This window comes from Hyperolius riggenbachi, chromosome 7, assembly GCF_040937935.1.
Source record: "Hyperolius riggenbachi isolate aHypRig1 chromosome 7, aHypRig1.pri, whole genome shotgun sequence".
NCBI classification, from domain to species: domain Eukaryota; kingdom Metazoa; phylum Chordata; class Amphibia; order Anura; family Hyperoliidae; genus Hyperolius; species Hyperolius riggenbachi.
This window is the reverse complement of record NC_090652.1, coordinates 94,003,948-94,030,189: the sequence shown is the minus strand read 5'-3', so window position 1 is coordinate 94,030,189 and position 26,242 is coordinate 94,003,948. Positions and strand designations below refer to the sequence as shown.

The window sequence follows — 26,242 nt, the reverse complement described above, 5'->3', positions numbered from 1 at the left end:
CTCTGTTACTGAGGAATAACGGTAAATGTAAAAGCCCAGGATTCAATGCAGCTGCCAGTAGGGTTCGCGCTTGCGCAGTAGCACAAAGCCACACGACTCGTGTCAAATATGTTCAAAGGGCATTCCAAGTACAGGAACAGAGGAGTGTACTATCCGGAGACTTCTTTCTACTGAGGAAAGTATTTTCATTACAAGGAAGTGTTAACACATTAGCAGCTTCAAACAAATTGTTTTGTTTGAAATCTGCTGTGCAATGTACACCTCTGTCTGCAAATCTCATTTGGCTGCCTAGTGCGAGCGTTTGGACGGTTCTTCACTTCCTCTGAACTTCCGACAGGACTTCTGCGTCCTGATCACATGACGTGGTTGGGATCCAGGAGGCTGTGTCGGCATTACAGCTGTAACTGTGACGCAAGCTCCTGGATCCAAAACATATCTCGTGATCTGAACCAAGAAGACCTGTCGGGAGTACATCGCCACCGTTGTGGAGGAAGAAGAAGCCAATCCAGATGGGTAACCATAAAAGCTCCCTGCCACCCGCTCTGCATACCTGCCAGACTAGGGTAGGCGCACTTCCCCAGCAGCAGGAAAAATTTGGCCCTGCAGCCAAATAAAGTTCTTAACATTATTTGGCTGCTAAAGGGTTAAATAGGAATCACAGCAAGTTTATTTAATGAAAAAATACAACTGCACTGACATATATTTATAACTGATCAGTACAAAAAGTCCTTATAGTGAATGTGTACATGTTCATTATTTGTTTTCATTGTCTCTTAGGGCCCGTTTCCACTTGTGCGGTGCGAATCGCGGCGGTAAAAATTTGGATGCAAATTATTTTCACAGCTGGTAGTTTTGTCAACTTAATTAAAAATATTTTCTGAAGGAACTTCTTAAAATGTACCGTAGAAGACATAATCTGAGCAAATTATATTTTTTTGTTTCTTTGTACTGGTATCTATTTATCTATGGACGGGACCTGTAAACCTGAAGTTAGTTGGTGAAAAAGTATATATATAGTAATATGAAGGGATAGAGTTTGAATGCATCATTTTACATTCCAACGGTCTTAATCTTTTTTCCAGTCCAATTTCTTGATCACCTACAGCTACTCCCCAATCATGCTTAGTATTCGCTTTTTTCTTGTGTGTGTTTGTGTGTGTGTGTGTGTGGGGGGGGGGGGGGGGGGGGAGTGCTGTAGTGGGTGTGATCCTAAGGGTCTCCTACCTTTTCGCTCTAGAGGGCAGGTGCCAGCTCTCGTGTACTGTATTTTTGCCGTATTGCGTGCGTGCCAGCGTATCTCCCTAATTACATAGTGTAGCATGGGGCTGGGAAAGAGGGAGATCAGACTAGATCTGGCAACAGCGCCCCCAGTGAGGGAAGGAGGAGCCAGGGGGAGGGGAAAAAATCAGCCCAAAATGTCCCATCTCACTGACTGTAAAGATTTGATCTCTGTGCGCACCTTAAAGTGTACCTGAAGCGAACAGGTATTAATATACTGTACATACCAAAGAAGAGGGAAGCCTCTGGATCTTACAGAGGCTTCCCACACCATCCTGCCTTGGTCAAGTGTGGCCCATCTGACAAGGGCCTGTCGGAAAGGAATATTAGGGCTGCGCACCTCTTCAGATGTGAGCATGGCTGTGCTCATGCCAGAAGAGGGGCATGGCCCTAATGTTATGGAGGGTCTCAGGCAGCAAAGGAGGTCTGGAGGACAGCGTGGGAAGCCTCTGAAGGAGCCAAAGGATTCCCTCTGCTTGGGTAAGTATTTTGTTTTTCATCTGAGATTGGCCAAGGTAGTTCTATAGTGCCTGAGGTTGTTTTAAATAAGAAACAGTGGTCATGGAGTGCTGCTTCTCAGCTTAAACTGGGATTCCAAAATGTTTTATTTATTTTTTTAAGGAACCCTATATAAACAAACTACTACTAATAATAATAATAATAAATGAAGGAGGCATTTCTCATGGTAACATTTGTGCTTGACCTATTGAGCAATTACACACCACATGTTACAGGTACTCAGACCCTTCCTCTGGTGTACCAAACCCTACATCTTCCTCCCACTTATTTATGTAAACTCTCCTAAGGATCAGAATAATTTATTTTGCCAAGTACAAGGGGGGGGGGGGGGGTTGTAGCCCAAATTGCTTTTGGCTCATACAGGTTATGGAAAGAGCGGTTTGGATGGCGAGAGTAAGGACGGGAAATATCTGAAAGCTAAGGCTGTCATACTATGGTGCCACCAGTTGCTCTTGGCAATCATCTGTTATCCCTAAGGAGACATTGAAAGATGGGGGCAGGGGGAGGCGAAGGTTCAACAGTGATGGCCCAGTTCACCATAAAAGAGAATCCTGATTGCTGGCATGTGGCAGTGCTGGCCAAGGTGAATTTAGTTCAAAAGGTGCAGTAGTGTTCATTTCTGTGGTGAGTCTAGACTCCTTGGTAGCAATTGGCAGGTGGTCAAGATACTCTGGCTGTTACAGAAGCATCCAGCCCTGGCAGCCCTTACTTCCGGATTAGCAGCTGGCATCATGGAGAGGCTGAACCAAAGGTGAAGCAGCAGCAGCCGATGGATGAAAGGAGACGGCATCCAGCTAGGCCAAAGGTTTCCCGTTCGGCGTGGTATCTTCCAACCTCAGTGAGGCCTCGACCTTCTGGGTAACAGCGGTGGACTCCACATGGCCTGTACCTGCACAGACAACTGACCCAGGCAGTGGCAAGGCGGAAAAAAACTCCAGGTCCCGGACTCCCTATGACCCGCAGGATGTAAAAACACCCAATTTAATGCAATTTTAACTCTTATTAAATTGGTCTACACCCACAGGGGTTGCCCACAGATACATGCTAAGGTATGGGCTTAAAGAGACTCCGTAACAAAAATTGCATCCTGTTTTTTATCATCCTACAAGTTCCAAAAGCTATTCTAATGTGTTCTGGCTTACTGCAGCACTTTCTACTATCACAGTCTCTGTAATAAATCAATGTATCTTTCCCCTGTCAGACTTGTCAGCCTGTGTCTGGAAGGCTGCCAAGTTCTTCAGTGTTGTGGTTCTGCTATGAACTCCCTCTTCCAGGCCCCTCTATGCACACTGCCTGTGTATTATTTAGATTAGGGCAGCTTCTCTCTTATCTTTTACAAGCTGGATAAATCCTCCTCTGAGCTGGCTGGGCTTTCGCATACTGAGGAATTACAGACAAAGGCAAAGCTGTTTGCAGGAAGAAACGAGCCGCCTGAAACTTCAGTGCATGAGAGATGCAGGGGGAAAGAAACACACAAATGATCTCTTGAGATTCAAAAGGAAGGGTGTATACAGCCTGCTTGTGTATGGATGTATTTTCTATGTGTGGACATACTGTACATCAACCTACTTCCTGTTTTGGTGGCCATTTTGTTTGTTTATAAACAAACTTTTAAAACTGTTTTTAACCACTTTTAATGCGGCGAGGAGCGGCGAAATTGTGACAGAGGGTAATAGGAGATGTCCCCTAACGCACTGGTATGTTTACTTTTGTGCGATTTTAACAATACAGATTCTCTTTAATGGCAAAATTCTCCAATCACTGCACATGATACTTTATCAGTGTAACTATACTAGCTCCGGATTGAAAGCTGAGTCACCAGCGGCATATGAAGTTGACTTCTAGATGTTGTCTTGGCAATAGACGTGATGTTTGTTTAATGTATATAGTTGACTTTGTTATTTGTGAATAATGTTCCTCAATGCATAGAACAGTCAAACCTAGAGGTGCACGGTCTGTAAACATGGCATATTGATATTGTTGATTAATCTGCTCTTATCAGTATTAAGGTGGACTTTACGATTACACTGCTGTACTGTAGAATACTTGTCAGCTTTGCATTATGCTATGTACTGTTGTATGTATCATAGTGGGTCTGTAATGAACACTAGTTGTGTACAGTATTTTTAGTACTTTAGTAAACTATACTGTAGATGTATATGAAATGTAAAAAAAGTGATACAGTTTCCATCCAGGAAAATGAAATTGGCCTATAAGGGCGCATCTTATAGCAGCTCTGGGATTGGTTGTGTAGCCTTGTGCTGCTTTCTCACAGCACGGTCTTGCTGGAACGCGATCATCTATCAACCTGGTGAACGGAATTCAGACTGTACACCTAGTGTATATCATGTAAAAATGTTTTAATCACAGTTGCACTTTATTACACAATTAGCTGTACACAGTAAAATCACATTAAACATTTTCCCAGCAGTATTTTGAATGATACATAATTTATTCACAAGATGCCTAGTAATACTGTTCACATGATCTTTGTATTCAGCATTATAGTTTGAGGGGAAAAAAGAGAGAACTTGGCGTTACCCCTGACCATACAGGTGAGTGAGAATGTGTATACACAGAGAGGGGGCATAAAATACACCTCACAGCACAATTGTTATGCTCATCCCCAATTTGTGATCCCCCTGACTTCATTATTTTACTCAACCCCATTCCATGCTCCTTCCTCCATTGTCATACTCGCACTAAGATATGCTTCTCTCCAAGCTCATTTGTCCTACCCACCTACACTAATGCATGCTATTTCCCAGGGCCGCCATCAGGGCATCAGAACCATTACAACTGTAAGCCAAGTTGACTCCTGCATCCTGTGGGAGCCCCCCTTGTGTGCTACGGCAGTGCATATCCACGTTCTGGTGCAAAACACCACCAGGGAAGCTACAGTATAAGGGGGAGTGGGGGCCACTAAATACCATTAGGGAAGCTATATGGTGGAGGGGGCCACTAAACACCATTAGGGAAGCTATATGGGGGAAGGAGGGAGGAAGTACCACTCGGCACCACCAGGGAGGCACTAAACACCATCAGGGAAGCTATATGGTGGAGGGAGGGGGAGGCAACAAACATCAACATGGAAGCTATATGACGGGAGGGGGCACTAAACACCACCAGGGAAGCTACAATATAAGGGGGAGTGGGGACCACTAAACACCATTAGGGAAGCTATATGGGGGAGGGGGTCACTAAACACCATTAGGGAAGCTATATGGTGGAGGGGGTGCACAACACCACCAGGGAAGCTGTATGGTGGAGGGGGGCACTAAACACCACCAGGGAAGCTATATGGGGGGGAGGGGGAGATCCAATAAACACCTCCAGGGAAGCCATATGCCTATACAGGCAGCCTGGTGTACCCTATACTGGGGGAAGCTACATGTGGCTATCTATAACGGGTCACCTGTAATGGGTCAACCTTTACTGCGAGCATATCTGGGAGGGCTACATATGGCTACCTATACTGAGGGCAAATCTGGAGGGGCTACATGTGGCTACCTAATACTGGGGGCTACCTCTGGGTATCTCATATTGTGGGCTATCTAATACTGGGGGCTTTTTTGGCTACCTATACTGGTGGGCTGTATCGGAGTAATAATACTGGGGGCTACTCTGGCCACCTATACAGAGTGGGGGATTACCTCTGGCTAACTGAGTGTCCCCTCTGGGCTAGCTATGTTGGGGCTACCTAATACTGGGGGGCATCTCTAACTTCTGCATCACAATAGTGCACCCCAATCTATGGGGGGTGCAATTTAAATACCCTCTCCCTGGAGGCTCTTTGGCCTAGAAACTGCCCTTGTCCTGTAAAACCGCAATGTATACCTGCTTACTTATCCTACCAACCTTGTTCTCTAACCTGTGCATTACTCCATAGTCAGTGGCTTACCACTTAAAAGTGATAGGCTGAATTCAGTGCATTCATATAATTTATGCTGAGTATATACAACACCATAAATAAGATCCAGAGTCACTATCTCACTGATATTCTGAGGTCCCGAGGTGGTAAACCATCCATTCTGAGTAACGTTGACAGATGTGTTCCCACAACAGATTCTTTTGTGTGCAGTGAGTTAAAACACAATTCCTAATTGTATACTTCCAAGGACTTTCCAGGGACTCCTATTAATGATACATGATGGGCGCAATATTGGTCCAGTAGATCCAAAAATAAAATAGGAATGCTTTAAACTACCACCAGTTGTAGCTCAACAGGATAGTGATCACTCACAGCTAAGGCCTGCAGGAAGAAAAAGGAGAGTCCATCAATTATTATGCAACTTGTATTGGTTGGTGTGCAAACTGGATTATGTACAGGTTGCGAGGACAACGCACACTTATTTCTTTAAATCAAACTGCCAATTTATAGCTCACAATGTGGAACCTCACTTAACGTTTTATTTCTTCACTTACCTGCTCTAATGTGAGCTCATACTCTTCATGAAAGTTGAAAACCTGGGCAGAGTCTTCCACTATGGCATTCTGTAGGTCTGAGCCACTGACCACAATTCTAAATGCAAAAAAGGACAGGTCAGTATGCATGGTAACTTTTACCTTTAATCCATTAGCAGCTTCAATAGAGTTATCTTGTTTGAGATAAGTGCACTGCTTTTGACCTCAGTCTTGTGCTGTAAAATCTTGGAATGCTTTGATCTTTCTCTGCTAGCAGAAGATACAGAAACTGAAAGCAGAAGTCCTCTGTTATTGTCTCTCACTAATCCCAGATGACAAGTGGCCATAAATACACATTACAGCAGTATTATTTAGTAGCAAGCAAATGTAACAAATATGAAATAAAAAAAATGTGCTAAAAGTAATTGGCCTGGAGCACTTACAAGCCTCTAAAAAATTGGCTGATAAAGGGTTAATTAACTCAGTAAGTGATTGCACTTAAAGCAGATTGTTTATCCAAGTCAGTGATTGGAGCATGCAGAGAGGTTGGATCTATAGTGTGGTTGAAACTTCAGTTACAGTACATACAATACTCCATCATGCAATGCAGTTCACCCTAACTACAATATTTAGTATTGCTAGTGTCCAAATTGTATGGGTAGTGTATGCTTGTGGGCCTATTATAGAGAAACGGAAACTACTGGAGGTGCCCAGAAAGGATAAACTAATTAAACTCAAAAGGCATTGGCCCATATGCAATTACCATTTTTTTTATTTATTTTTTTGGTAATCAAAAAAGTACCAAAAAGTAAAGAAAAAGTGCTATCAAAATTATGTTGAGTATTTTCTTGCTTGCTGGTGGCTTAAAAGCGATTTTATGACGAGGTGTTAAAATATCACCTGGATGAAAACTCAGGAGAAAAATGGAATTGCATACGGCCATTGTGTATAACCTCCAAAAAGATCACACAGAAGATTTATTAGTTGGCACATGGCAATGCGTTTTGTGGTGCAATCGCTACTTCATCAGGTCAATGTCCCTTAAGAAGTCAATAGCAATAAAAGCCATTAAAATGCATGTGGTGCATTATAGACCTGTCTTTTTTGAAGTAGGTGAAATACTTCTACTCCATGTTAATGATTTAGTTTAGGGCTCCTTCACACCATGTAAGTTGCAGTAAGTTTTGACTCACTGCACATAGTGTGCGTTTTACATGGTAACATGAAAGTCCATAGACTTTCATTTTATCATTCACACTACAACAGTGAGTTGCTGTGCAGTGCATTTCAATTCATTGGGAGTTAAAACTCCATTGAGTCTAATGAGTGTGAACTGCAATGGAAACTGGACATAGACTTTAATTTAAAGCCAGTATGCAGTGAGTAAGAATAACATGGTCCATATTGGCAGTGCGTTGGCATGCAGAATTATTCTGCAAAGGACATAGGGGTTGAATCACTGTAACAAATAGTGTGCCTTATCAGAGTTAACATGCCTTATCAGAGTGAGTGTGCCTTATCAGAGTAGCATAGCGAGCAATACAAACTTATGCCTGCTAACTTGAAATGACGAGAGCTCCACTCGTCCTGCCCTGAGCCCCTGCGGGTCTAATCACTAACCAGTTCGCATTCAGTCGTTCTTCACTTTATGCATCCGAGCAATGTTCACCTCCCATTCATTAGCCTATAACTTTATTACTACTTATCACAATGAACTGATCTATATCTTGTTTTTTCCGCCACCAATTGGGCTTCCTTTGGGGGGTACATTTTACTAAGAGCCACTTTACTGTAAATGCATTTTAAAAGGAAGAATAAGAAAAAAACGGAAAAAAACCATTATTTCTCACTTTTCGGCAATTATAGTTTTAAAATAATACATGCCTCCATAATTAAAACCCACGTATTGTATATGCCCATTTGTCCCGGTTATTACACCGTTTAAATTATGTCCCTATCACAATGTATGGCGACAATATTTTATTTGGAAATAAAAGTGCATTTTTTCCGTTTTGCATTCATCACTATTTACAAGCTTATGATAAAAAAAAAAAATAGAAATATTTCATCTTTACATAGATATTTAAAAAGTTTAGACCCTTAGGTAAATATTTGTGTTGTTTTTTTTTTTATTATTGTAATGTTTTTTTGTTTTTTTTTTTAATTAAACATTTTATGTGGGTATTTTTGGGAGGGTGGGATTGAAATTGTATTTTTTTTGTAACTATGTGTATTTTTATTTTCATTTAACATTTAGATGTAGTTTACTTTTTGGCCACAAGATGGCAGCCATGGGTTTGTTTACAGTGACGTCACTCTAAGCGTAACACGTACGCTTAGAGCGACGTAGGAAGCAGAAAAAGCGCAGCTTCCGAGAGAAGCTGTTGCTTTTTCTGCGGGGGAGAGGAATCAGTGATCGGGCACCATGGCCCGATGCACTGATTCGTTGACTAACGAACCACGGGCTGGGAGCGCACGTGCGCGATCGGCCGCGGGAACGCGCAGGAGCGCACATGGCTTCCTGGACGTGAGTTTCACGTCCAGGAATGTCAAATAGTTAAAGGACATTATCCCTGCACTTTGATTGGCCCAATAGGCTGCCTGTCACTTGGTAGGAAACTTGACAGGCACCCTCCTTTGTTTTGCCACGGACATATGGACCCCTCTCCTCCAAGACTGCCTCCTCCTCTCCTCACTGCATTGCTATCACAGGCTGTGAAGAGTGGTAGGCAAGAGAGATAATTCAAGCTCCGAAGTGTGAAACAGAGCCGGAAGGACAATCTCAGAAGTTGGGTGCTATTCTTTCAGCTGTCTGGAAACCTTGCTATCCTGCCTACACTATCTGGCAGGTCTATCTGTCAGTCATCATAGGACTGACAAACATGAATTACACAATAAAACCACTGTACTTTCACAGCCACACCCTTTTTATTCTTACCGATCATATGCACATTGTGATTTCCCTACGGTGGTGTCTGTGTCATGAGAGATGAGCCAGAGGAAGTCCTTATTGGTGTGCATGCGGATGCTGTCCCAGTCAGATTCCCCAACATAGCTGCAGCCAGCGTTGAAGTCCCCTAGAAATATGATATTCTATAGAACAAAGAAAGCAAGTTTTTCATTTTTCTTGTATGCCTGTGTACTGCATGAAAAGCCAGAGAAGTCCTTGTCAGGACCAGAACTTTTGGACGTGTTTGCTGCCATCTTGGTATTTCAACATAATAGTGACATATCAGTAAATTAAAACCATCACTTGCTTTTCTGGTAGGTCATTCCCATTCTCTACCTGGTACTATAAAAGGACTAATTAGTACTATTAACCCTCTGGGCGATACAATTGCATCGCCCAGGAGGGGGCGCAGCACTTTTTAAAAAAAATTATTTTTAAAATCGTAGCGAGCCCTGGGCTCGCTACATGATAGCTGCTGCGCAGCGGCATCCCCCCACCCACTCCGATCGCCTTTGGCGATCAGAGTAAGCAGGAAATTCCGTTCAGAACGGGATTTCCTGCTGGGCTTCCCCGGTCGCCATGGCGACGGGGCGGGATGACGTCATCGACGTCATGGACGTCGTGACATCAGAGGGAGTCACGATCCACCCCTCAGTGCTGCCTGGCACTGATTGGCCAGGCTGCGCAAGGGGACTGGGGGGGCTGCACGGCGGATCGGCGGCGAGCGGAAGTTACACGCAGCTAGCAAAGTGCTAGCTGCGTGTAACAAAAATTAAATATGCAAATCGGCCCACCAGGGCCTGAGAAATCCTCCTGCGCGATATACCCCGAGCTCAGCTCGGGATTATCGCTCAGGAGGTTAATAATAATAATTATTATTTAGTATTTATATAGTGCCAACATCTTCAGCAGCGCTGTACAGAATATATATATATATATAAATTACCAAGGGGTGAGAGCAGCACCTAGTCTTGTCACTAACTGTCCCTCGAGGAGCTCACAATCTAGTCCTTACCATAGTCATAGATTTATATTGTGTAGTGTATGTGTTGTAGTCTAGGACCAATTTAGAGGGGAAGCCAATTAAGTTATCTGTATGTTTTTGGGATGTGGGAGGAAACAGGAGTGCCCGGAGAAAACCCGCACAGACGCGGGGAGAACATACAAAATCCTTGCTGATGATGACCAGGCTGGGATTCGAACCGGGGACCCATCGATGCAAGGAGAGAACACTAACCACTATGCCACCATGCTGCCCATAATCTTAAAATTTAATTAGGGTTTGGTGAGGATTACTAGTAGATTATGGTTGGGGTTTGTTGAGTATTATTGGTAGATTATGGTTGGGGTTTGGTGAGGATTACTGATATATTATGGTTTGGATTTGGTCAGGATTAGACAGTTGATGGGGTTTAGTAGGAATTAGATTATGGTTGGGGTTTAGTGAGGATTCCAATATGGTTAGGGTTTGGTGAGGATTAGACTGTGGATGGGGGTTAGTGATTATTACACTATAGTTAGGGTTTAGTGAGAATTACACTGTGGTTGGGGTTTGGTGGGGATTACACCAGGGGTTGGGTTTGGTGAGGATTATATTATGGTTGGAATTTGGTGAGGTTTAGGATATGATTAGGGTTTAGTGAGGATTAGACTTTGGTTGGGGTTTAGTGAGGATTACACTATGGTTAGGGTTTAATGAAGATTACACTATGGTGAGGCTTTGCTGAGGATTAGACTATGGTTGGGGTTAGGTGGTAATTACACTATAGTTAGGGTTTAGTGCGGATTACACTATGGTTAGGGTTTAGTGAGGATTAGACTATGGTTGGGGCTTGGTGAGGTTTAGGATATGATTAGGGTTTAGTGAGGAGTAGACTGTGGTTGAGGTTTGGTGAGGATTACACTATGGTTGGGATTTAGTGAGGATTACAATATGGTTGGGATTTAGTGAAAATTACAATATGGTTGGATTTAGTGAAGATTACACTATGGTTAGGGTTTACTTGGGATTAGACTATGTTTATGGTTTAGTGAGGATTACACTATGGTTAGTGTTTGGTGAGGATTACACTATAGTTTGGGTTTGGTGAGTATTAAATTATGGTTGTGGTTTGGTCAGGTTTAGGATATGATTAGGGTTTAGTGAGGAATGGATTATATTACAGTTGGGGATTGGTGAGGATTATACAATGGTAAGGGTTTGGTAAGAATTAGACTAGACTATAGTTAGGGTTTAGTCGGGATACGTGGTTGGTGAGGATTACACTATGGTTAGGATTTGGTGAAGATTACATTATGGTTGGGGTTTGGTGAGGATTACACTATGGTTAGGGTTTAATTAAGATTATACTATGGTTAGGGTTTGGTGAGGATTAGACTATGGTTAGGGATTAGTGATGATTATACTATGGTTAAGGTTTGATGAGGATTACACTATGGTTAGGATTTGGTAAGCATTACACTATGGTTAGTGTTTGGTGAGGATTACACTATGGTTTGGTGAGGATTAGATTATGGTTGGGGTTTGGTGAGACTAAGGATATGATTAGGGTTTAGTGAGGATAGATTATGGATGGGGATTGGTGAGGATTATACTAGGGTAAGGGTTTGGTAAGGATTAGACTAGACTATAGTTAGGGTTTAGCCAGGATTAGAGGTTGATGAGGATTAAGGCCCGTACACACGCCGGACTGGAGGCAACGACGGGTCCGTCGTAACCTCCCGCTGGGTGGGCGTTCCAACGACAGTCCGGCGTGTGCACGCGCTGTCGGCGGACTGATACGGCTGTTTCTGAGCGATCCGCCCGCCCGGCCTCCAGTCCGGTGTGTGTACGGGCCTTAAGACTATGGTTAGGGTTTGGTAAGGATATAATATTATTGCCCACATCAAAAATCCTTCTCACATTGCCTACTGTAGAAATAAATGTCATGAAACATTCTGCAATGTAACATTTTTCACAGGTTGGTGCCACAATGCTTACGTCAGTTTGCCACTTGTCTAAGACATCGAGGTAAACATCGTACAGGGCGTCTATCTCCCGAACAGCATCCTTAGGTGCAGAATGTAATGGGACCATCACAAAATCTTGAATGGCTAAGAAATAGAGATAAATAATTAAAATACAGACTACTTGCAGTCACTTCTACCTTTAGTGTTTAGAGTGTCAGTCCAACCAAAACAATAACATAGTTGCCTGAAAAAAAATATCTGTTTCTTATATCACTGGAACCTGTATGTTACCTGTATACATTTTTACCTGGTGTGCACACCTGTTATAAAGGGGGCCTCACTGTATTACAATGGGTGCTGAGGTTATTTTAGGCCTTAGACACCCCGTGAGCGCTTTCTTGGAGATTTATTGACCATCAGAGCTTTCTGAGCACTTTAATTGGTATGACAGCAGAGCTCCCAGAGCCGGTCAGGAGCTCACAGAGCTGACAGCAGAGCAAGTGGGCTGCAGAGATGGGAGAGCGACACAAGCGGCAAGAGAGACAGGTCTGTGCAGCGTGACGTCAGTGAGCACCTTTTTGTTTACCAGAGAGATTCTGGTCCAGAGACTGCTGGTACTTCAGTGGTTAAAGTGTACCTGAAGCAGAAGGAATAAAAATTAGATCCTTACCTCAGTAGCAGGAATTCTCTGATTGGTCCAGAGACTTTTCCGATCCTCCATGAGCCCACCATTTGTAGGTTTCTCTAAGCATACAACAAAGGCTTGTTTAATATGCCCTGGTGCCTGCACTCCTGTCTGAGTATGAGCTTCTCCATACTGGTCATGCGTGAGTACAGCTTTTTCCACAATACATGAGCGACGACATTCTACTGGACATGTGTGGAGAGTGCATGAGCAGCTTCTACCACTACTTAGGTAAGTAACTTTTAATGTTTTTCTACACAGGTTTGCTTTAAGTTTCAAAATGAACTAGACTTTTTAAAACTGGGACCAACGGCCAGGATATTTTGTCATTTAAGTTCATAAGACATATATGAAGCAAGTCTTAGGCGTATAAAACTAGTGAAACATGACAGCTGATTAGACCCGATCAGGCAGTGGATTTTGGGCACTATAAGGTGCTTTGATAAATAAAGACCTTTTCCATGTCATTTATAGCCTGATTCTTAAACAGAAACCATAACCAAGGATTGAACTTCATCCCAATCTGTAGCGGATACCCCCTTTCCCATGAGAAATCTATTCCTTTTCTCAAACAGATCATCAAGGGGCTCTGTATGGCTGATATTGTTGTGAAACCCCTCCCACAGTGAGGATGTCAGGGCCATGGTCCTGACAGTTTCCTGTCTGTGAGTCTTGCTGCACTGTGGGAAATAAAAGCTGTTTCCAACTGCCAAAACTGCATCATCTCTTTCCACAGACATCACCTGCCAGCAGTAAAAATGTCGCCATGTGATAGATGTCAGAATGTAAATAAGGGAGAGGAAAGATTTTACAATGGGCAAACACTGACTAAATCATTTACAGTATAAACAATGATTGTAAAAATTAAGCACTTTTTTTTCATTATGTTATTTTCACTAGAGTTCCTCTTTAACACACTGTACTCCAGAGGGTGAAATGGTCAGAACCAATCCATTATAATAAGTTTTAATATGAAGAAAACAAATATAGTGCAATAAAGTAGTTTGGAGTCTGACCTGCTTCTGCGCAGTTGAACATAACCACAAATGGTTCTCTGCTGAAGGTGTCTTCTTCTCCGGTGTACAAGTTGTGGTCGTGGTAATGGTAGGAATCCTGAGCAGTGACCTTGTCATTCCTGGAGGATGATGTAAGTTATGAAGAATTAAAATGCCATTCCACATTAGCTCGACTCTCTAACATGGATAGTCAGTGACAGCAACAAATAAAGTTTTCTTTGTAGATCTTTGAAAATTGTTGAGATTTTATTACTGCTCCCTGTTTCCTGTACCTGAATGTGAGGCAAGATCTCCTAAGTGAGAATACAGTATTAAAAACATGAACAAAGTTCTAACCTCTTTCTATATTATTCAAAACTACAGTTTTCTGGAGTTGGGGCTTAAAAAAATGACATTCCTTTTTTGTGACTATGGTACGGATTAGATTGTGAGCCCCTCTGAGGGACAGTTAAGAGACAAGATAATATGCACTCAGTACAGCGCTGCGGAAGATGTCAGCACTATATAAATACTAAATAATAATATACTTAAAACTCTCCAGCTTAACAAATGTTGCGTTGTCACACCCCACTATAGGTGGGCTGTGGGTGTGTGATATCTGTCCATTACATTCTATTGGCTTCTATGACAATGGGATTTACAGCCTATCCTACTGCTCATAATGGGAACTCCAAGCTATACTAAAAGTAGCCATACACTGGTCGATGTGCCATTAGATCGACCAGCTGACAGATCCCTATCTGATCGAATCTGATCAGAGAGGGATCGTATGGCTGCCTTTACTGCAAACAGATTGTGAATCGATTTCAGCCTGAAACCGATTCACAATCTGCTGAGCTGCTCCTGCCGCCTGTCCCCCCCCCGTATACATTACCTGATGCTGGCTCCCGGGCATCTTCTCCGCATTGCACGGCTCTGTTCCGGCTCCATTACGGCGCTTCCTGTGTTACTCCGTGACCAGGAAGTTCAAATAGAGCGCCCTCTATTTGAACTTCCTGGTCACTGCAGTGACACAGGAAGCGCCGGGATGGATAAAGCCGGAACAGAGCCGTGCAGCACGGAGAAGACGCCCGGGAGCCAGCCTCAGGTAATGTATACCTGATCGGATCGGCCGCCGCTAGCGACGCGCACTTTACCCGCGGGCGATCGAGGGTAATTTCCCGCACGGCGCGATCGACGGACCGATCCGATTCCGGGAGGGAATCGGATCGGCGGCTGCGTTTACCGCGAACGATTGGCAGCAGATTCGATCCCAGGATCGAATCTGCTGTTGAAACGGCCGGGAATCGAGCCAGTGTATGGCTACCTTTAGGGTTCTTCCAGATTTCATGGAAACTTATGTTGATCTTCATGCTGTGTATGAGTTGTTGAGTAGATAAGAAACTTTGCTGGTCTTCCTTCCAGTAAGCACAATCTTCACTAGAAGCATTAAAGTCATGTTCTCTTAAAACTGTCTTAACCCTTTCCACTCGGAGTTCTTTCCTAAAGGAAGTCGTTTTTGCTCAGTTTTTTTTTAAATGCGCTCTCCTTCTTACACTCTCTCCCATTTTAACATGGAACATAACACCGTAACATGGTTTATCTTATTTTAAAGAACACATTATAACGTTTAATTTCATACCATATTTGGACAGTTTGGCATCTTCTATTGGCTGGTAGCAGAGGAGAAATCCAAGGTATAGTAAATTGAAAAACAGTTTCCTGGGTGTAATCCGGGCCTGCGTGAGCAAGTGTCACAATAATAGGTGGTTTTATGCCTGCCACCCGGGGTCTTACTGTCCCTACACACAATGCAATCGTTGGTATTTCGATTGGGCAGATTAGCAAAAAAATACTTGCTACTATTTACAACCTCCCCCAGTCCATCCCATAGGATGCCATTCATTCTGTTAACAAGTTTGCAGGCAATCTGCAAGAAAAAAAATGTAATCTGCAATGATTTTTTTTTTTTTTTTTGCAGAATGGAATCTGCAAAACTGAATCTGCAGCTATTTTTTTTATTTAAAAAAAAAAAAAAGAAGAAGAAGAAGAAATGTCACTTCCTTATTCCGCTAATGGGGGTCGTCAGGTATGGGACTGGGGGCACTACCAGTGTGGGCATGTAGTATTACATGCCCACAAACTGGCGCACACAGAACGGCGGTTTGTGGCGGTCCCGATGCGCTGCAAACCGGCGCTGCAGGGATGCCGCGCATAGCGGGACATACGAGTGCAACGCGAAAGTCGCGATGTCCCGGGACATACGAGTGGAAAGGGTTAAGGGAGAACAGGAATTTTACCTTTGGCTCATGAATACACCCCCAAGTCCACTGCCTTGCATTTTACTGGGCTGTATGCTAGACTGAAAACAGACAGATTGGAAGACTGCAATGATTTTCTACGGAGTGGTGCACATTGTTTTGTTCTGTTTTTGTCTGCTGTAGTAAAGTCCAGCTGCACACATTTTTCCAGACCGTGGGTTGTGCTTTCATTCATTAGATGCATTGCACATGTCTGCTCTGAACTGGCAAGGGAACTGCAACAAGCCCTGCAACTGAGGGTTGCTTTACACTCGGGCGATTCTTCAGCGCTTTGCTGCTCGCCGGCAATCAGCAAAGCATTGCTGCAAAGTACAGTATCCCTATGGATACATTCACACTGCAGCGGTTGCGATATTAATTAATCGCAAACGCGTTGCATGCAGCGTTTTGGGGGCGATTGCTCCGTGATTCTCATCGTGGGCTTGCAGCGCTCCAAGCGACAAGTGTGAACTAGTCCTGAGACGTTAGCATTGTGTAAACATGCAATGGAATGCTAATATCTAGTGTGAGCCCAGCCTCAGAAAGAGGTTTTTTTTCGTACGGTTCTAGGTGCACTTTAACAGTAATGAAGAAAACAATGCTAGTTTACTGTTCCAGTAAACAAGTCTCTAAAGCTTGTCACACTGTCGCACACATATAGATTTCCACCCAATGTTCCAAAACGATAGATTCATAAAGGAATCAGTTCCTACCACACACAACACATTGATTTTCTTTTTTTTATAGAATGCTTCACGAATTTGCATGTCATTGTTGCGCAGGGGCCATGGTAATCTTCTCTGGGCCAGATTTATCAAAGCATTACTGACAATTTTTTCTTCTTAAACAGACTCTGTAACAGTTACAGAGTCTCTTTAAAGTCTGAAATTCCAGAAGTGAACCAGAGGCGGGGCCGGAGCATCGGTGAGTGGCTGCGCGGGCACAGGATGTCTGCAGGGGGCCATTAGAAGCCCCGGTTAACTTAATTTCCCCCCCCCACCCCCGACCCCCTACAGTATCCCTTTAAATCCACTTTACAGGTAGACTGTGTCTGGAAAAAAAAATAAAAACCAGAGAAAGAGTTAGAATTTTTCCCCCTGATTTCTAACTGTCCTTCACAGAGACATTTCCCTTTTCTTACAGCAGGATGGAAAGTGATGAATCGTGTTCTCATCAGTGGCACAGACAATGATTAACTCTAAAAAAAAAAAATTAGGCAAGAGGTGAGTAAAGCACAGAAAATTCACAGTAGGCAGTCTCACCTGTAAATAAATAGGTATTGTTCCTTATAGGCATCTCTTCCAAGGCTGTCACTAATCACGTGGGAATACAGGGGTTTGTCATAATCACTGCAAGTAAAACATGAAGTTATTACTATTATTAATAATGTTGCCATATTTTCTGCACCACTTTACACTGTACAAGTCATATAATGTCACTGTTCTTCAGGAGTCGTAACATCGAATGTCCCTAAACCAGTGTGCCCAGAGGGAACCTAGGAATACACCAACCAAGCTTCCAAGCAGATGTGTCCTGGCCAATAATTTAAAGGGAACCTGAAGGGACATGTGATAAGATAAACATATACGCATTCACATATGATACTTCCCTTACTAAGAAATTATGTGAAGTCCTTTTCCGTTTTCCAGTACAGGAAGACTTAAAAAACTTGAGTTGTTATCTATGCAAAAGAGCTTCTCTGAGCTTCTCAGCAGCTTTTCGAAGTCAGTCCCAGTTTCTAGAGAACAATTAAAAGCTTAAAGGACTACCGAGGCAAATAAGGTAAAAGAGAATTTACTCATCTGGGGCTTTTTCCAGCCCATAGCAGTCGTCTCGTGCCCTTGCCATAGCCCCGGTCCTCTGCGTTGTCCCGCTGGCCGCCCATGAACACCGCGACCCCGTCGGAGCGTCGGGCTTTTTGCAGGCACAGTACGAGTCAGATGACATGGACGCGTGGGCATTCGTGCCGGCGTGTGCATTCATGTTTATTTCAATAAAGCACTAAGAAGAGCTGTACAATACGTTGTGTGGTGCCGGTCCTTTGCTGGTTGTATTTATGTTACACAGGTGCAGAAGACCTGACCAAGGGTCGCAAATGTTCACAGGCAGCCAGTGGGACAACGCGGAGGAACGGGGCTACGGTGAGGACACAAGACGGCTGCTGTGGGCTGGAAGAAGGTCCAGGTGAGTAAAATCTCTTTTACCCTATTTGCCTCAGAAGTCCTTTAAAGAGCCAATAAACACAGAAAGCTTGAGATAAGGTTTTACTGCAGGAAAGCTCAAAGTGTCATTAGTTCTGCTTCTTTTACAGCTTAAACGTATGGATTCTAAACTGTAACTGTGACAATATGATGCAAATATTTAAATAAAGCTATATAACTAAAAATAAAAATATGAGACTTTTTCTTTGCTGCTAATGTTCTATTATTATCCATACTACACATTCAATTCATTATCTCATAAGTTTATTTTGACTTCAGGTGCACTAAAACCTGGCATGGTAGTGCTGCAAAGCAAGAGTCAGGGCCGGATTTACATCTTGGCAGCCTATAGGCACAGAAGTTCTGGCTCGTTAGACTCCACCCTTTGCCAAACCCACAAATCCTGATGCGTATGCGGGTTCGCCTGCTGAACTGCAAGAGTGCTGGCTGCTCCGTCACCTCTGCGCTCCTTTCTCTACCCAGCATGCCCGCGCTCACCATTCTGGAGCTGTATGGATGGGACTGTCAGCTGTGACCAGCCTGGCACTCTCTCAGCATATATAATTTTAAAAGTGGAAAAGGTAGAGGAAGAGCATTAGCATGGCAACAGTTTTCTTCTTACCTGTTCAGCTGAGTCATCAATAATTCAACAGCACTGAGATCGGAGTCCCTGACCTCCTGAATCAGAACAATGTCATAGCGAGGTAGTATCTGTAATAATTGAGGAGAGGATCAGAAGAAAAGGCCCAGAATACTCGTTTGATGCCTAAGGTGTAAGCCAGAAGGACTGTATTTTCAAAGCCGGATTTATACTTCTTGTGCCCCTGGGCCAAGTATGTTGTGTCTCCCCTTTCTTGTACAGCAGCAGCGCCCCTCCCATTCCATTTGCAGCCCCCTCTTCCATGTGTATCATCCATGTACTGTAGCCCCTTTCTTTCATGAACAGCTACCTTGAGCATCAGTTTCCCTTTTTTCCCCATTTCAGCCTTTTCTGACATATGTAGCAACTCCTATTTTCCATGTCCAGGTGCTTCCTTGGACTGCAGCTGCCCAAGGCCCAGGCCTTTCTTGCCTTTCCAGAAATCCGGCCAGAGATGTTGTAAGAGCCTATATTTTGTTTAGTAGTTACATCTGATGGAATGGATGCAGGTGCTATATTCCCAGTATATATATACATATATGTAATATTCCATTGTTATTGCTAAAAGATTTTGAATATCCTTTTAAAGTATTTAATTTTTAAATGTAACCATATATACTTAGATGTAAGTTGGCTTCGTGTGTAAGTCGACTCCAATATATATAATATACAAGCGCTGAAGCTGTACTTTTACAATAGTGTTTAAGTAGGTACCTGCTAGGCTGCTCTGTCTGTACTGACGCTGTCGGATGCTTCAGGCATCAGCAGTGCTGACAAGAAGACTTACTGATGGCAGATGGTTTTGAGTTTAGTGCTGCAAATTGTCAGTAGAACCTGCAATTTACTATACTAAAAGTCAGAAATGTAGGTCTGAGCTCACCTCCTATGATTAACTTTAACAAGTCAGACCTAAATTTCTAGACTTACAGTCGAGTATACATGATATATAAAATAAGTATACATTCCCTGATTCCATTGTGTCTAAGTAAGTTCATAATGATTGGATAATATGTGAAATAACAGATGTTGTCTCTTATTCAATCCACTTTTTCTCCTAAGTTTTCTCTTTGGTGATATATTCACACCTTATAAAAAATGTCTTTTAATCCACCAGCAAGCAAGAAAATTCTCAGAATAATTTTGGCAGTATGTAACGATTGTGGAATTCTCTCCGTGGTCAGCGCACAGGACGCGCGCTGACACTGCGGAAATCCTCCACAAGCGTATAATTTGAGAGAACCCAGCAAAAGGTGCAACGCACCTGTAGAGGGAAATTCCTGTCGGCAGATGGAGCTGTGGAGTGCAGAGGAACAGGTCCTCTGCCCTGCCACAGACGCCAGACAGGAATTGTACGAAGGGAAGAAACGCAGGGCAAGATAGCCCTTAAAGAGAGAGAGTAAAGCGACAGAGTGTATGTGTGTCCACCAATCTAGTCGCCACCCAGCGACGATGAACACACAACCATGAAGATCAGGTGAGAAGGCAATCGCAAGAGATGGCGATTGCTAACAGCGACACAAGACCAAATAAGCACAGAGGAGGAATGTATGTATGTCCACTAATCTAGTAGCCAACCTGCGACGGTGGACATCCAACAGAGGAAACCAAGTGAGAACGCAATCGCAAGAGAAGCGATTGCGAATGAGAATGAGCACAGGGACAGAATATATGTGTGTGCACCAATCTAGTCACGAACCCGCGACGGTGCACACACAACAGCAGAAACGAAGTAGGAACGCAATCGCGAGAGAGGCGATTGCCAGAGGTGACACAAGGCCAAAGCAAGACAGGGCACGAGAGTAGCAAAAGGCACAGCAAATCATACAATGAGAAGAGGAAAATAACAAACACTAACTAAACGCGAACACCGCACTCATTTGCAACAGCGAAGGCGTTTACAGCGCGATCTCCGCACATTAAGTGCAACAGAGACAAGCACGCCTAATTAACCCCTGCCACCCAAACACGAAACAGAGAACGCGAGCGCTTGCTTAACGGTTACCTCACCGAGCCTACAGCAAGCGTTCGTATCAGACAAGACAGACAGACAGGATAGGAAAGATCCACTGCTCTTTCCGCCAGAGCAAGTGCGATCCAAGTAAAGCAACGGAGCTTAGCAGGATCCACTGCACTTTCCGCCAAAGCGAGTGCGATCCAAGTTCAGGGACAGAATAGGAAAGATCCACTGCTCTTTCCGCCAGAGTGAGTGCGATCCGGGTTCAGGGACAGGATAACAGATCAGAAAGATCCACAGCCGCTACCGCTAGGGGCTAGTGCGATCCAAGCAGGACAGGCAGATGAGATAGCAGGTGGCAACCGCTGCTCCAGCTATACTCCAAGAAAGCAGATCAGAAGGATCCACAGCCGCCACCGCTAGAGGATGGTGCGATCCAAGTAAGACAGATGAAACAGAAGGGGCTACCAGTAGCAACCGCTGTACTGGTTAGCACCCACAGACAGACAGGACGATTTCCTATCGACCACCGTTGGCGACAGGACAATCCCAGCAGAGAGGCAACATAGACAAAACAGATAAGCAGGCTAACTGCACTAGAGGAGCTTCCTAGTGCAGTCCCCAGAATTACTCTAAGATAACTATAACAATCCAACAGGGAAGGCTGACACTCCAGGAGTGTATTTAACAAACCGTTATGACCAGCAAAGCCTTCTGGGTGCAGGCCTTCTGCACCCAGAAGGCTTTGTACTGCCAGCCCCAGAATGCTTTATACTGCCAGCCCTCAAAGGAGACAGCTGGGCAATTTGCATATATGCAAATCCCTCAGCAAAGCAACTCTGAAAGTTGCAAGATGAAGCCAGGTCTCTTTTCCAGAGACCTGCATCTCTCAGACACAAGGAATGGTCAAACAGCTGTCTGCCTGTGCAGCCAGCTGAGCGGATCATTACACAGTACTTTGTATTTCAAAGTGCTGAAAGTTATTCTAAACAGAAGATAAATAATGATCACTTAGAAGAAAGCTCAGGAGAAAAAGCTAATTGCATATGGGCTCTTGGCTCATATTCGATGCACTTTTTCTCTTAATTTTTTTTACTGGGTCATTTTTTCACAATTAATCAACAGAATGCATTTTAAGCCACCAGCAAGCAAAAAAATACTCAGAATAATTTTGACAGAACTTTTCGCCTATTTTTTGGTATTTTTTTAATTGCGGAGTTCGAAAAGTTATTTTAACCACTTAACCCCCCTGGCGGTATAAAAAATTCCGCCAGGAGGGAGCGCAGCAGTTTTTTAAAAAACATTTTTTAACTATATCATGTAGCGAGCCCAGGGCCCAGGGCCCGCTTCGATGGCCTTCGGCGATCTCCGATCAGGAAATCCCGTTCAAACGGGATTTCCTGGAGGGCTTCCCCCGTCGCCATGGCGGGATAACGTTACCGATGTCACAACGTCATTGGGAGTCCTGAACCACCCCTCAGCGCTGCCTGGCACTGGTTGGCCAGGCAGCGCACGGGGTCTGGGGGGGGGGGGCGCACGGCGTGTGGCGCGACGGATACCGGTGATCGAGCGCGGGGCGGCGGCGATCGGTGTGCTGACGCAGCTAGCAAAGTGCTAGCTGCGTCCAGCAAAAAAAAAAATTAGACAAATCGGCCCAGCAGGGACAGAGAAAACCTCCTGCGCGGCTTACCCCGAGCTACGTTCGGGGTTACCGCCAAGGAGGTTAAGTACCAGCGGTCTTGCCAGTGGTCTCTGCCCCCTTAAGGACCAGAGACCGCTGGTACAATACTTACGGAATCCCGACGAATCGCCGCGCACACCCGCCACAATCGCCATCATCGCCGCACGCCGGGATCCTCAGGACATAAACTCTGCAGTCTCTATGGCGGCAGAGTCAAGTGAGTCAGTCAGGAGCCGCTTTCATTGGCTCCTGCCCGTGTCTATCAATGCAAGCCAATGGGAGCAGCTTACATTGATAGACACGGCCAGTAGCCAATGAAATCGGCTCCTGACCGACTCACATGGCTCTGCCGTCATAGAGACAGGCAGAGCCTGTGAGCTACAGCGAGAAACGTCGGGTTTGAGCGGAGAAATCTGCGAGGAGCGACGGAAACAGCGAATGCGTTCTGTGGACGGTGATTGAAATCTATGCCTTGCCAGCCAGGAGCCCACCAAAACAGGGCGTAGATTTCAATCACCGCGGTCCTAAAGTAGTTAAACAGAACATAAAAAAAAAAAAATCATCTCCTAGGAGAACTTGGTGAATTTACTATGGGCCAACAGCTACATGAATTTGAGAATGTAAGATGGTCTCTTACCTTCAGTATGATTGATGATACGTCAGGATTGGTCATCTTGGAGTCTCCAAAAGACTGGATGTTGAATGCTCCGATCTTCAGAGCCGAAGCACAGCCCAGGAATAAGGCGAGAGCAATAACTGTTTTCATCATGTCTGTGATGGAAATATAATACGTTTATACCTCTGCATAGATCAGCGGGAGGAAGCATCATCAATGTACCCAAATCTAAAATACAAGTAGACATCTCCTCTTTTAGTGTGAACAACAAAATTCTGTTTGCCAGAGATAGCCAGTGAGATGGAAATAATTATGTGTAAATGCAAATTTTATGTAAATTGCGTGTAGCTTGGAACTGTCACAAAGTGGGCGATACCAAGCTGCATACAGTCTGCATGCTGGAATTATTATCTCATTGACCATCTCTGCTGTTCACTAATGCTGGCAAAAAGCCATGCTCATAATGTATGCAAGATGACAGCAGCTCTGTGGGAGGTACTTCACCATGAGAACAATGAGAGCTTGTACTAAGCAGAGAGTATGGGGAGGTTAGTCACCCTTGTCTCACCTCTACCTCTCTTTACTGCTAGCTGCAGTCATTATACTTTAGTTGTACGTCATCCTGAAAAGCCAGACACTCCAACAATTCCATAGAAATAGACTATAGACAAACATATTGATCTGTTACCCTCCATAGATATCTTGTAGGTGCCTTTGTTTTCTCATGACTTTAGCTTTAAAACGCAGGTGGCAGGCAGAAAGAAGTACCTCAACAATGAAGTGTATATTGTTAAGTGACATATTTGACTCATGCAGTTCTAAACAATAATCCCAACATGATTAATATTAATAACAAAACAGTAATTGACAACTGCTGAATTTGCTACAGTGGTGACAGATTAGTTGCTCTTTCACTACAAAGCATGATGGTAGCTGAAAGTGCCGTGGGTGGTTCCTTTAAGTAAAAAATCAGCAGTTGCAAACAGTGATGCGGCATGCAGCTGTCTGAAAAATGCCACCCCATTCCCAGCCTGAAGCAGATGCAGGACCTGCCTGTTGCCTGCACACACAATCCCTCGGCTACATCGTGGTCTGGTAGCCAGATCAATCAATATAGCTATGTGGCTGCTTTTTTTTTTTACAGTTGTGTTGCAATAAATCAGGGGACTGATAAAGTACATAAGGCCTCTTCCAGACAGACAGTTGAACAACACGCTTGTCCAGCAGTTCAGCCTTCTGTCTGTCAGGCATGAGAGTGTTTCGGCTGTAATGCAGCAAAATTGCAGCTTTTGTAACCCCACTCATTTCTGCATTTTACAGGGAGTAACTTTACCTGACAGCAAAAAAATGTAACATGTTGCATCTGAGCACGCTCAGATGTGACCCAGAATGGAGGCACCTCTGCATCGCCCGTGGCAAGTGCTTGGCCAGAGTGCGGGAGCAGCTGACAGGCGGTAAGTGCAGCCTCTTCTGTGAAAGAGGCCTAAAAATTTTGACTTAGTGGTCATTACTTGTACTTTAGAATGAACCTTAACTGAGGAATAAAAAAAAAAGTTGCACTTACCTGGAGCATCCCCCAGCCCCCTGCAGACGTCCTGTGCCCTCAAACCAATCCTCTATTCCCCACAGGCAGCTAGTTTCATTTTCGGCTAATGACCAGTCACCGGGCCAGTGCACCTGCATGGCTCTGGCCACGCTCATACTTGATCGCGCTCCCACCGCGGTGGCCGTCCTGCGCAGGTGGTACATTCAAAGGATCGGTTTGAGTTGTCACAGGACGTCTGCAGGGTATATTTTAATACTCAGTTAAGGTTCACTTTAAGGAGTCCTGTATCTCCATTACCTACCTATAACTGTTGCATATATTGTGCAAAATGCGCTGCTAGTGGGTTCCAAGCTTAACAGTATATTCTGGCAACAGCTCTATTTGTTAATTTATAAGAGGTTTGTGTAACATTTTTCTGTAAATCTGTAATTGGAATATTACAAAGTTCTATGTTTATGGTAAGGAGAATGAATAAAGAAGTTTATACTTGGAACTGTGTATAAAAAACAGGCGTGCAAACTGCATAATAAGCTGTTTCACTTGATTCATAATGTATCATCCACATACATAAATCAAACATAATCTCTAGGCTGTGTAATTATCACACTGTGTAATTATTATAAACCTGACTGTGGATACACTTCCTGGATAGCTGGGATACCATATCTCACACAGCACCATTATTTCTTTCGTTTTTCCCAGGATACTGCTGGAGAGAATGACAAAGATCAGTGAGGACTGACCCACGAAACAGAATACGGTAACGATCAATGCCCCCCACTGGCACTTGAGGGCAGTCAACCTGATAAGCAACGAAGTGTAATAGGGGAGGGACAGCTTTATAGCAGACCTGAACTCAAAACTTCCTATCTGCTCTAAAACATAAGCAACAGCATCATACCTTTAAAGAAAAACATTTCTCTGTTACAGCTGATACAAATCCTGCAATAAATCTGCAGTGTGTCTACTTCCTGCTTTACCTCTTTATATATTTTTCTTTATATATTCACCCCCTATGTCTGCTCTAAGTTCATCATCATCATGAATAGAAATTGAGGACTCGCCTGTCCTCTGAAACGGTGCTGCTACTGCATAGGCTGAGATGCATAACACAGCAGTCAAGTCTTCAGGAGTTATTCTATAATATTGTCATCTCCATCAGGCTGTGCTCTTTCTGATATAATTATTAGAAATCATTCTATAGACATTAGAGGAAAATAAATGCATAAGTTAGATACACCAGTAAAATATATCCTATCTCAGCCTTCAGGCTCACAATACTTACTTGATGCTACCTGGGCTGTAGATCTTCTGTGTCAGTCTGCTGATAATAGGTTCTCTGTCGCTGTAATAATAGTCTATAGCAGCAGGTTAAATAGTGCTACAGATCCTCCCACGGTGCAACAGGTGACCCAGTATTCGGCAATGTCACTCCTCCCAAAATGATTTTCTATCTCTCACTGTCTCACCTGCAAGCTGATGCTTCAATAATATTAGTCTGACATTTATCAGTTTGTTTTCCCA

The 26,242-nt window shown here is 43.8% G+C and overlaps 1 protein-coding gene and 1 pseudogene across 1 annotated transcript; both read right to left on the bottom strand.

The window, feature by feature from the left end:
* Positions 1-4,150: 4,150 nt before the first annotated feature.
* DNASE1L2 (deoxyribonuclease 1 like 2) lies at positions 4,151-26,094 on the bottom strand. The gene is made up of 9 exons (XM_068244348.1): positions 26,004-26,094; positions 23,194-23,327; positions 18,904-18,992; positions 17,343-17,429; positions 13,802-13,920; positions 12,132-12,244; positions 9,140-9,294; positions 6,223-6,319; positions 4,151-6,049 (listed from the first exon to the last, which is right to left on the bottom strand). The coding sequence occupies exons 2-9, from the start codon at positions 23,323-23,325 to the stop codon at positions 5,996-5,998; spliced, it is 846 nt and encodes a 281-aa protein (XP_068100449.1). The 5' UTR covers positions 23,326-23,327; positions 26,004-26,094; the 3' UTR covers positions 4,151-5,995.
* LOC137526285 (U6 spliceosomal RNA) lies at positions 16,818-16,914 on the bottom strand (annotated as a pseudogene).
* Positions 26,095-26,242: the final 148 nt, after the last annotated feature.

Excerpts from the sequence above, each read along its gene's own strand:
- DNASE1L2 (XM_068244348.1), bottom strand. The coding sequence starts at position 23,325 with ATGATGAAAACAGTTATTGCTCTCGCCTTATTCCTGGGCTGTGCTTCG. Across the intron at positions 9,295-12,131 it reads TAGACAAGTGGCAAACTGAC|AATATCATATTTCTAGGGGA; the intron begins GTAAGCATTGTG and ends TTTGTTCTATAG. Across the intron at positions 6,320-9,139 it reads TCACAATGTGCATATGATCG|AATTGTGGTCAGTGGCTCAG; the intron begins GTAAGAATAAAA and ends TTTTGCATTTAG.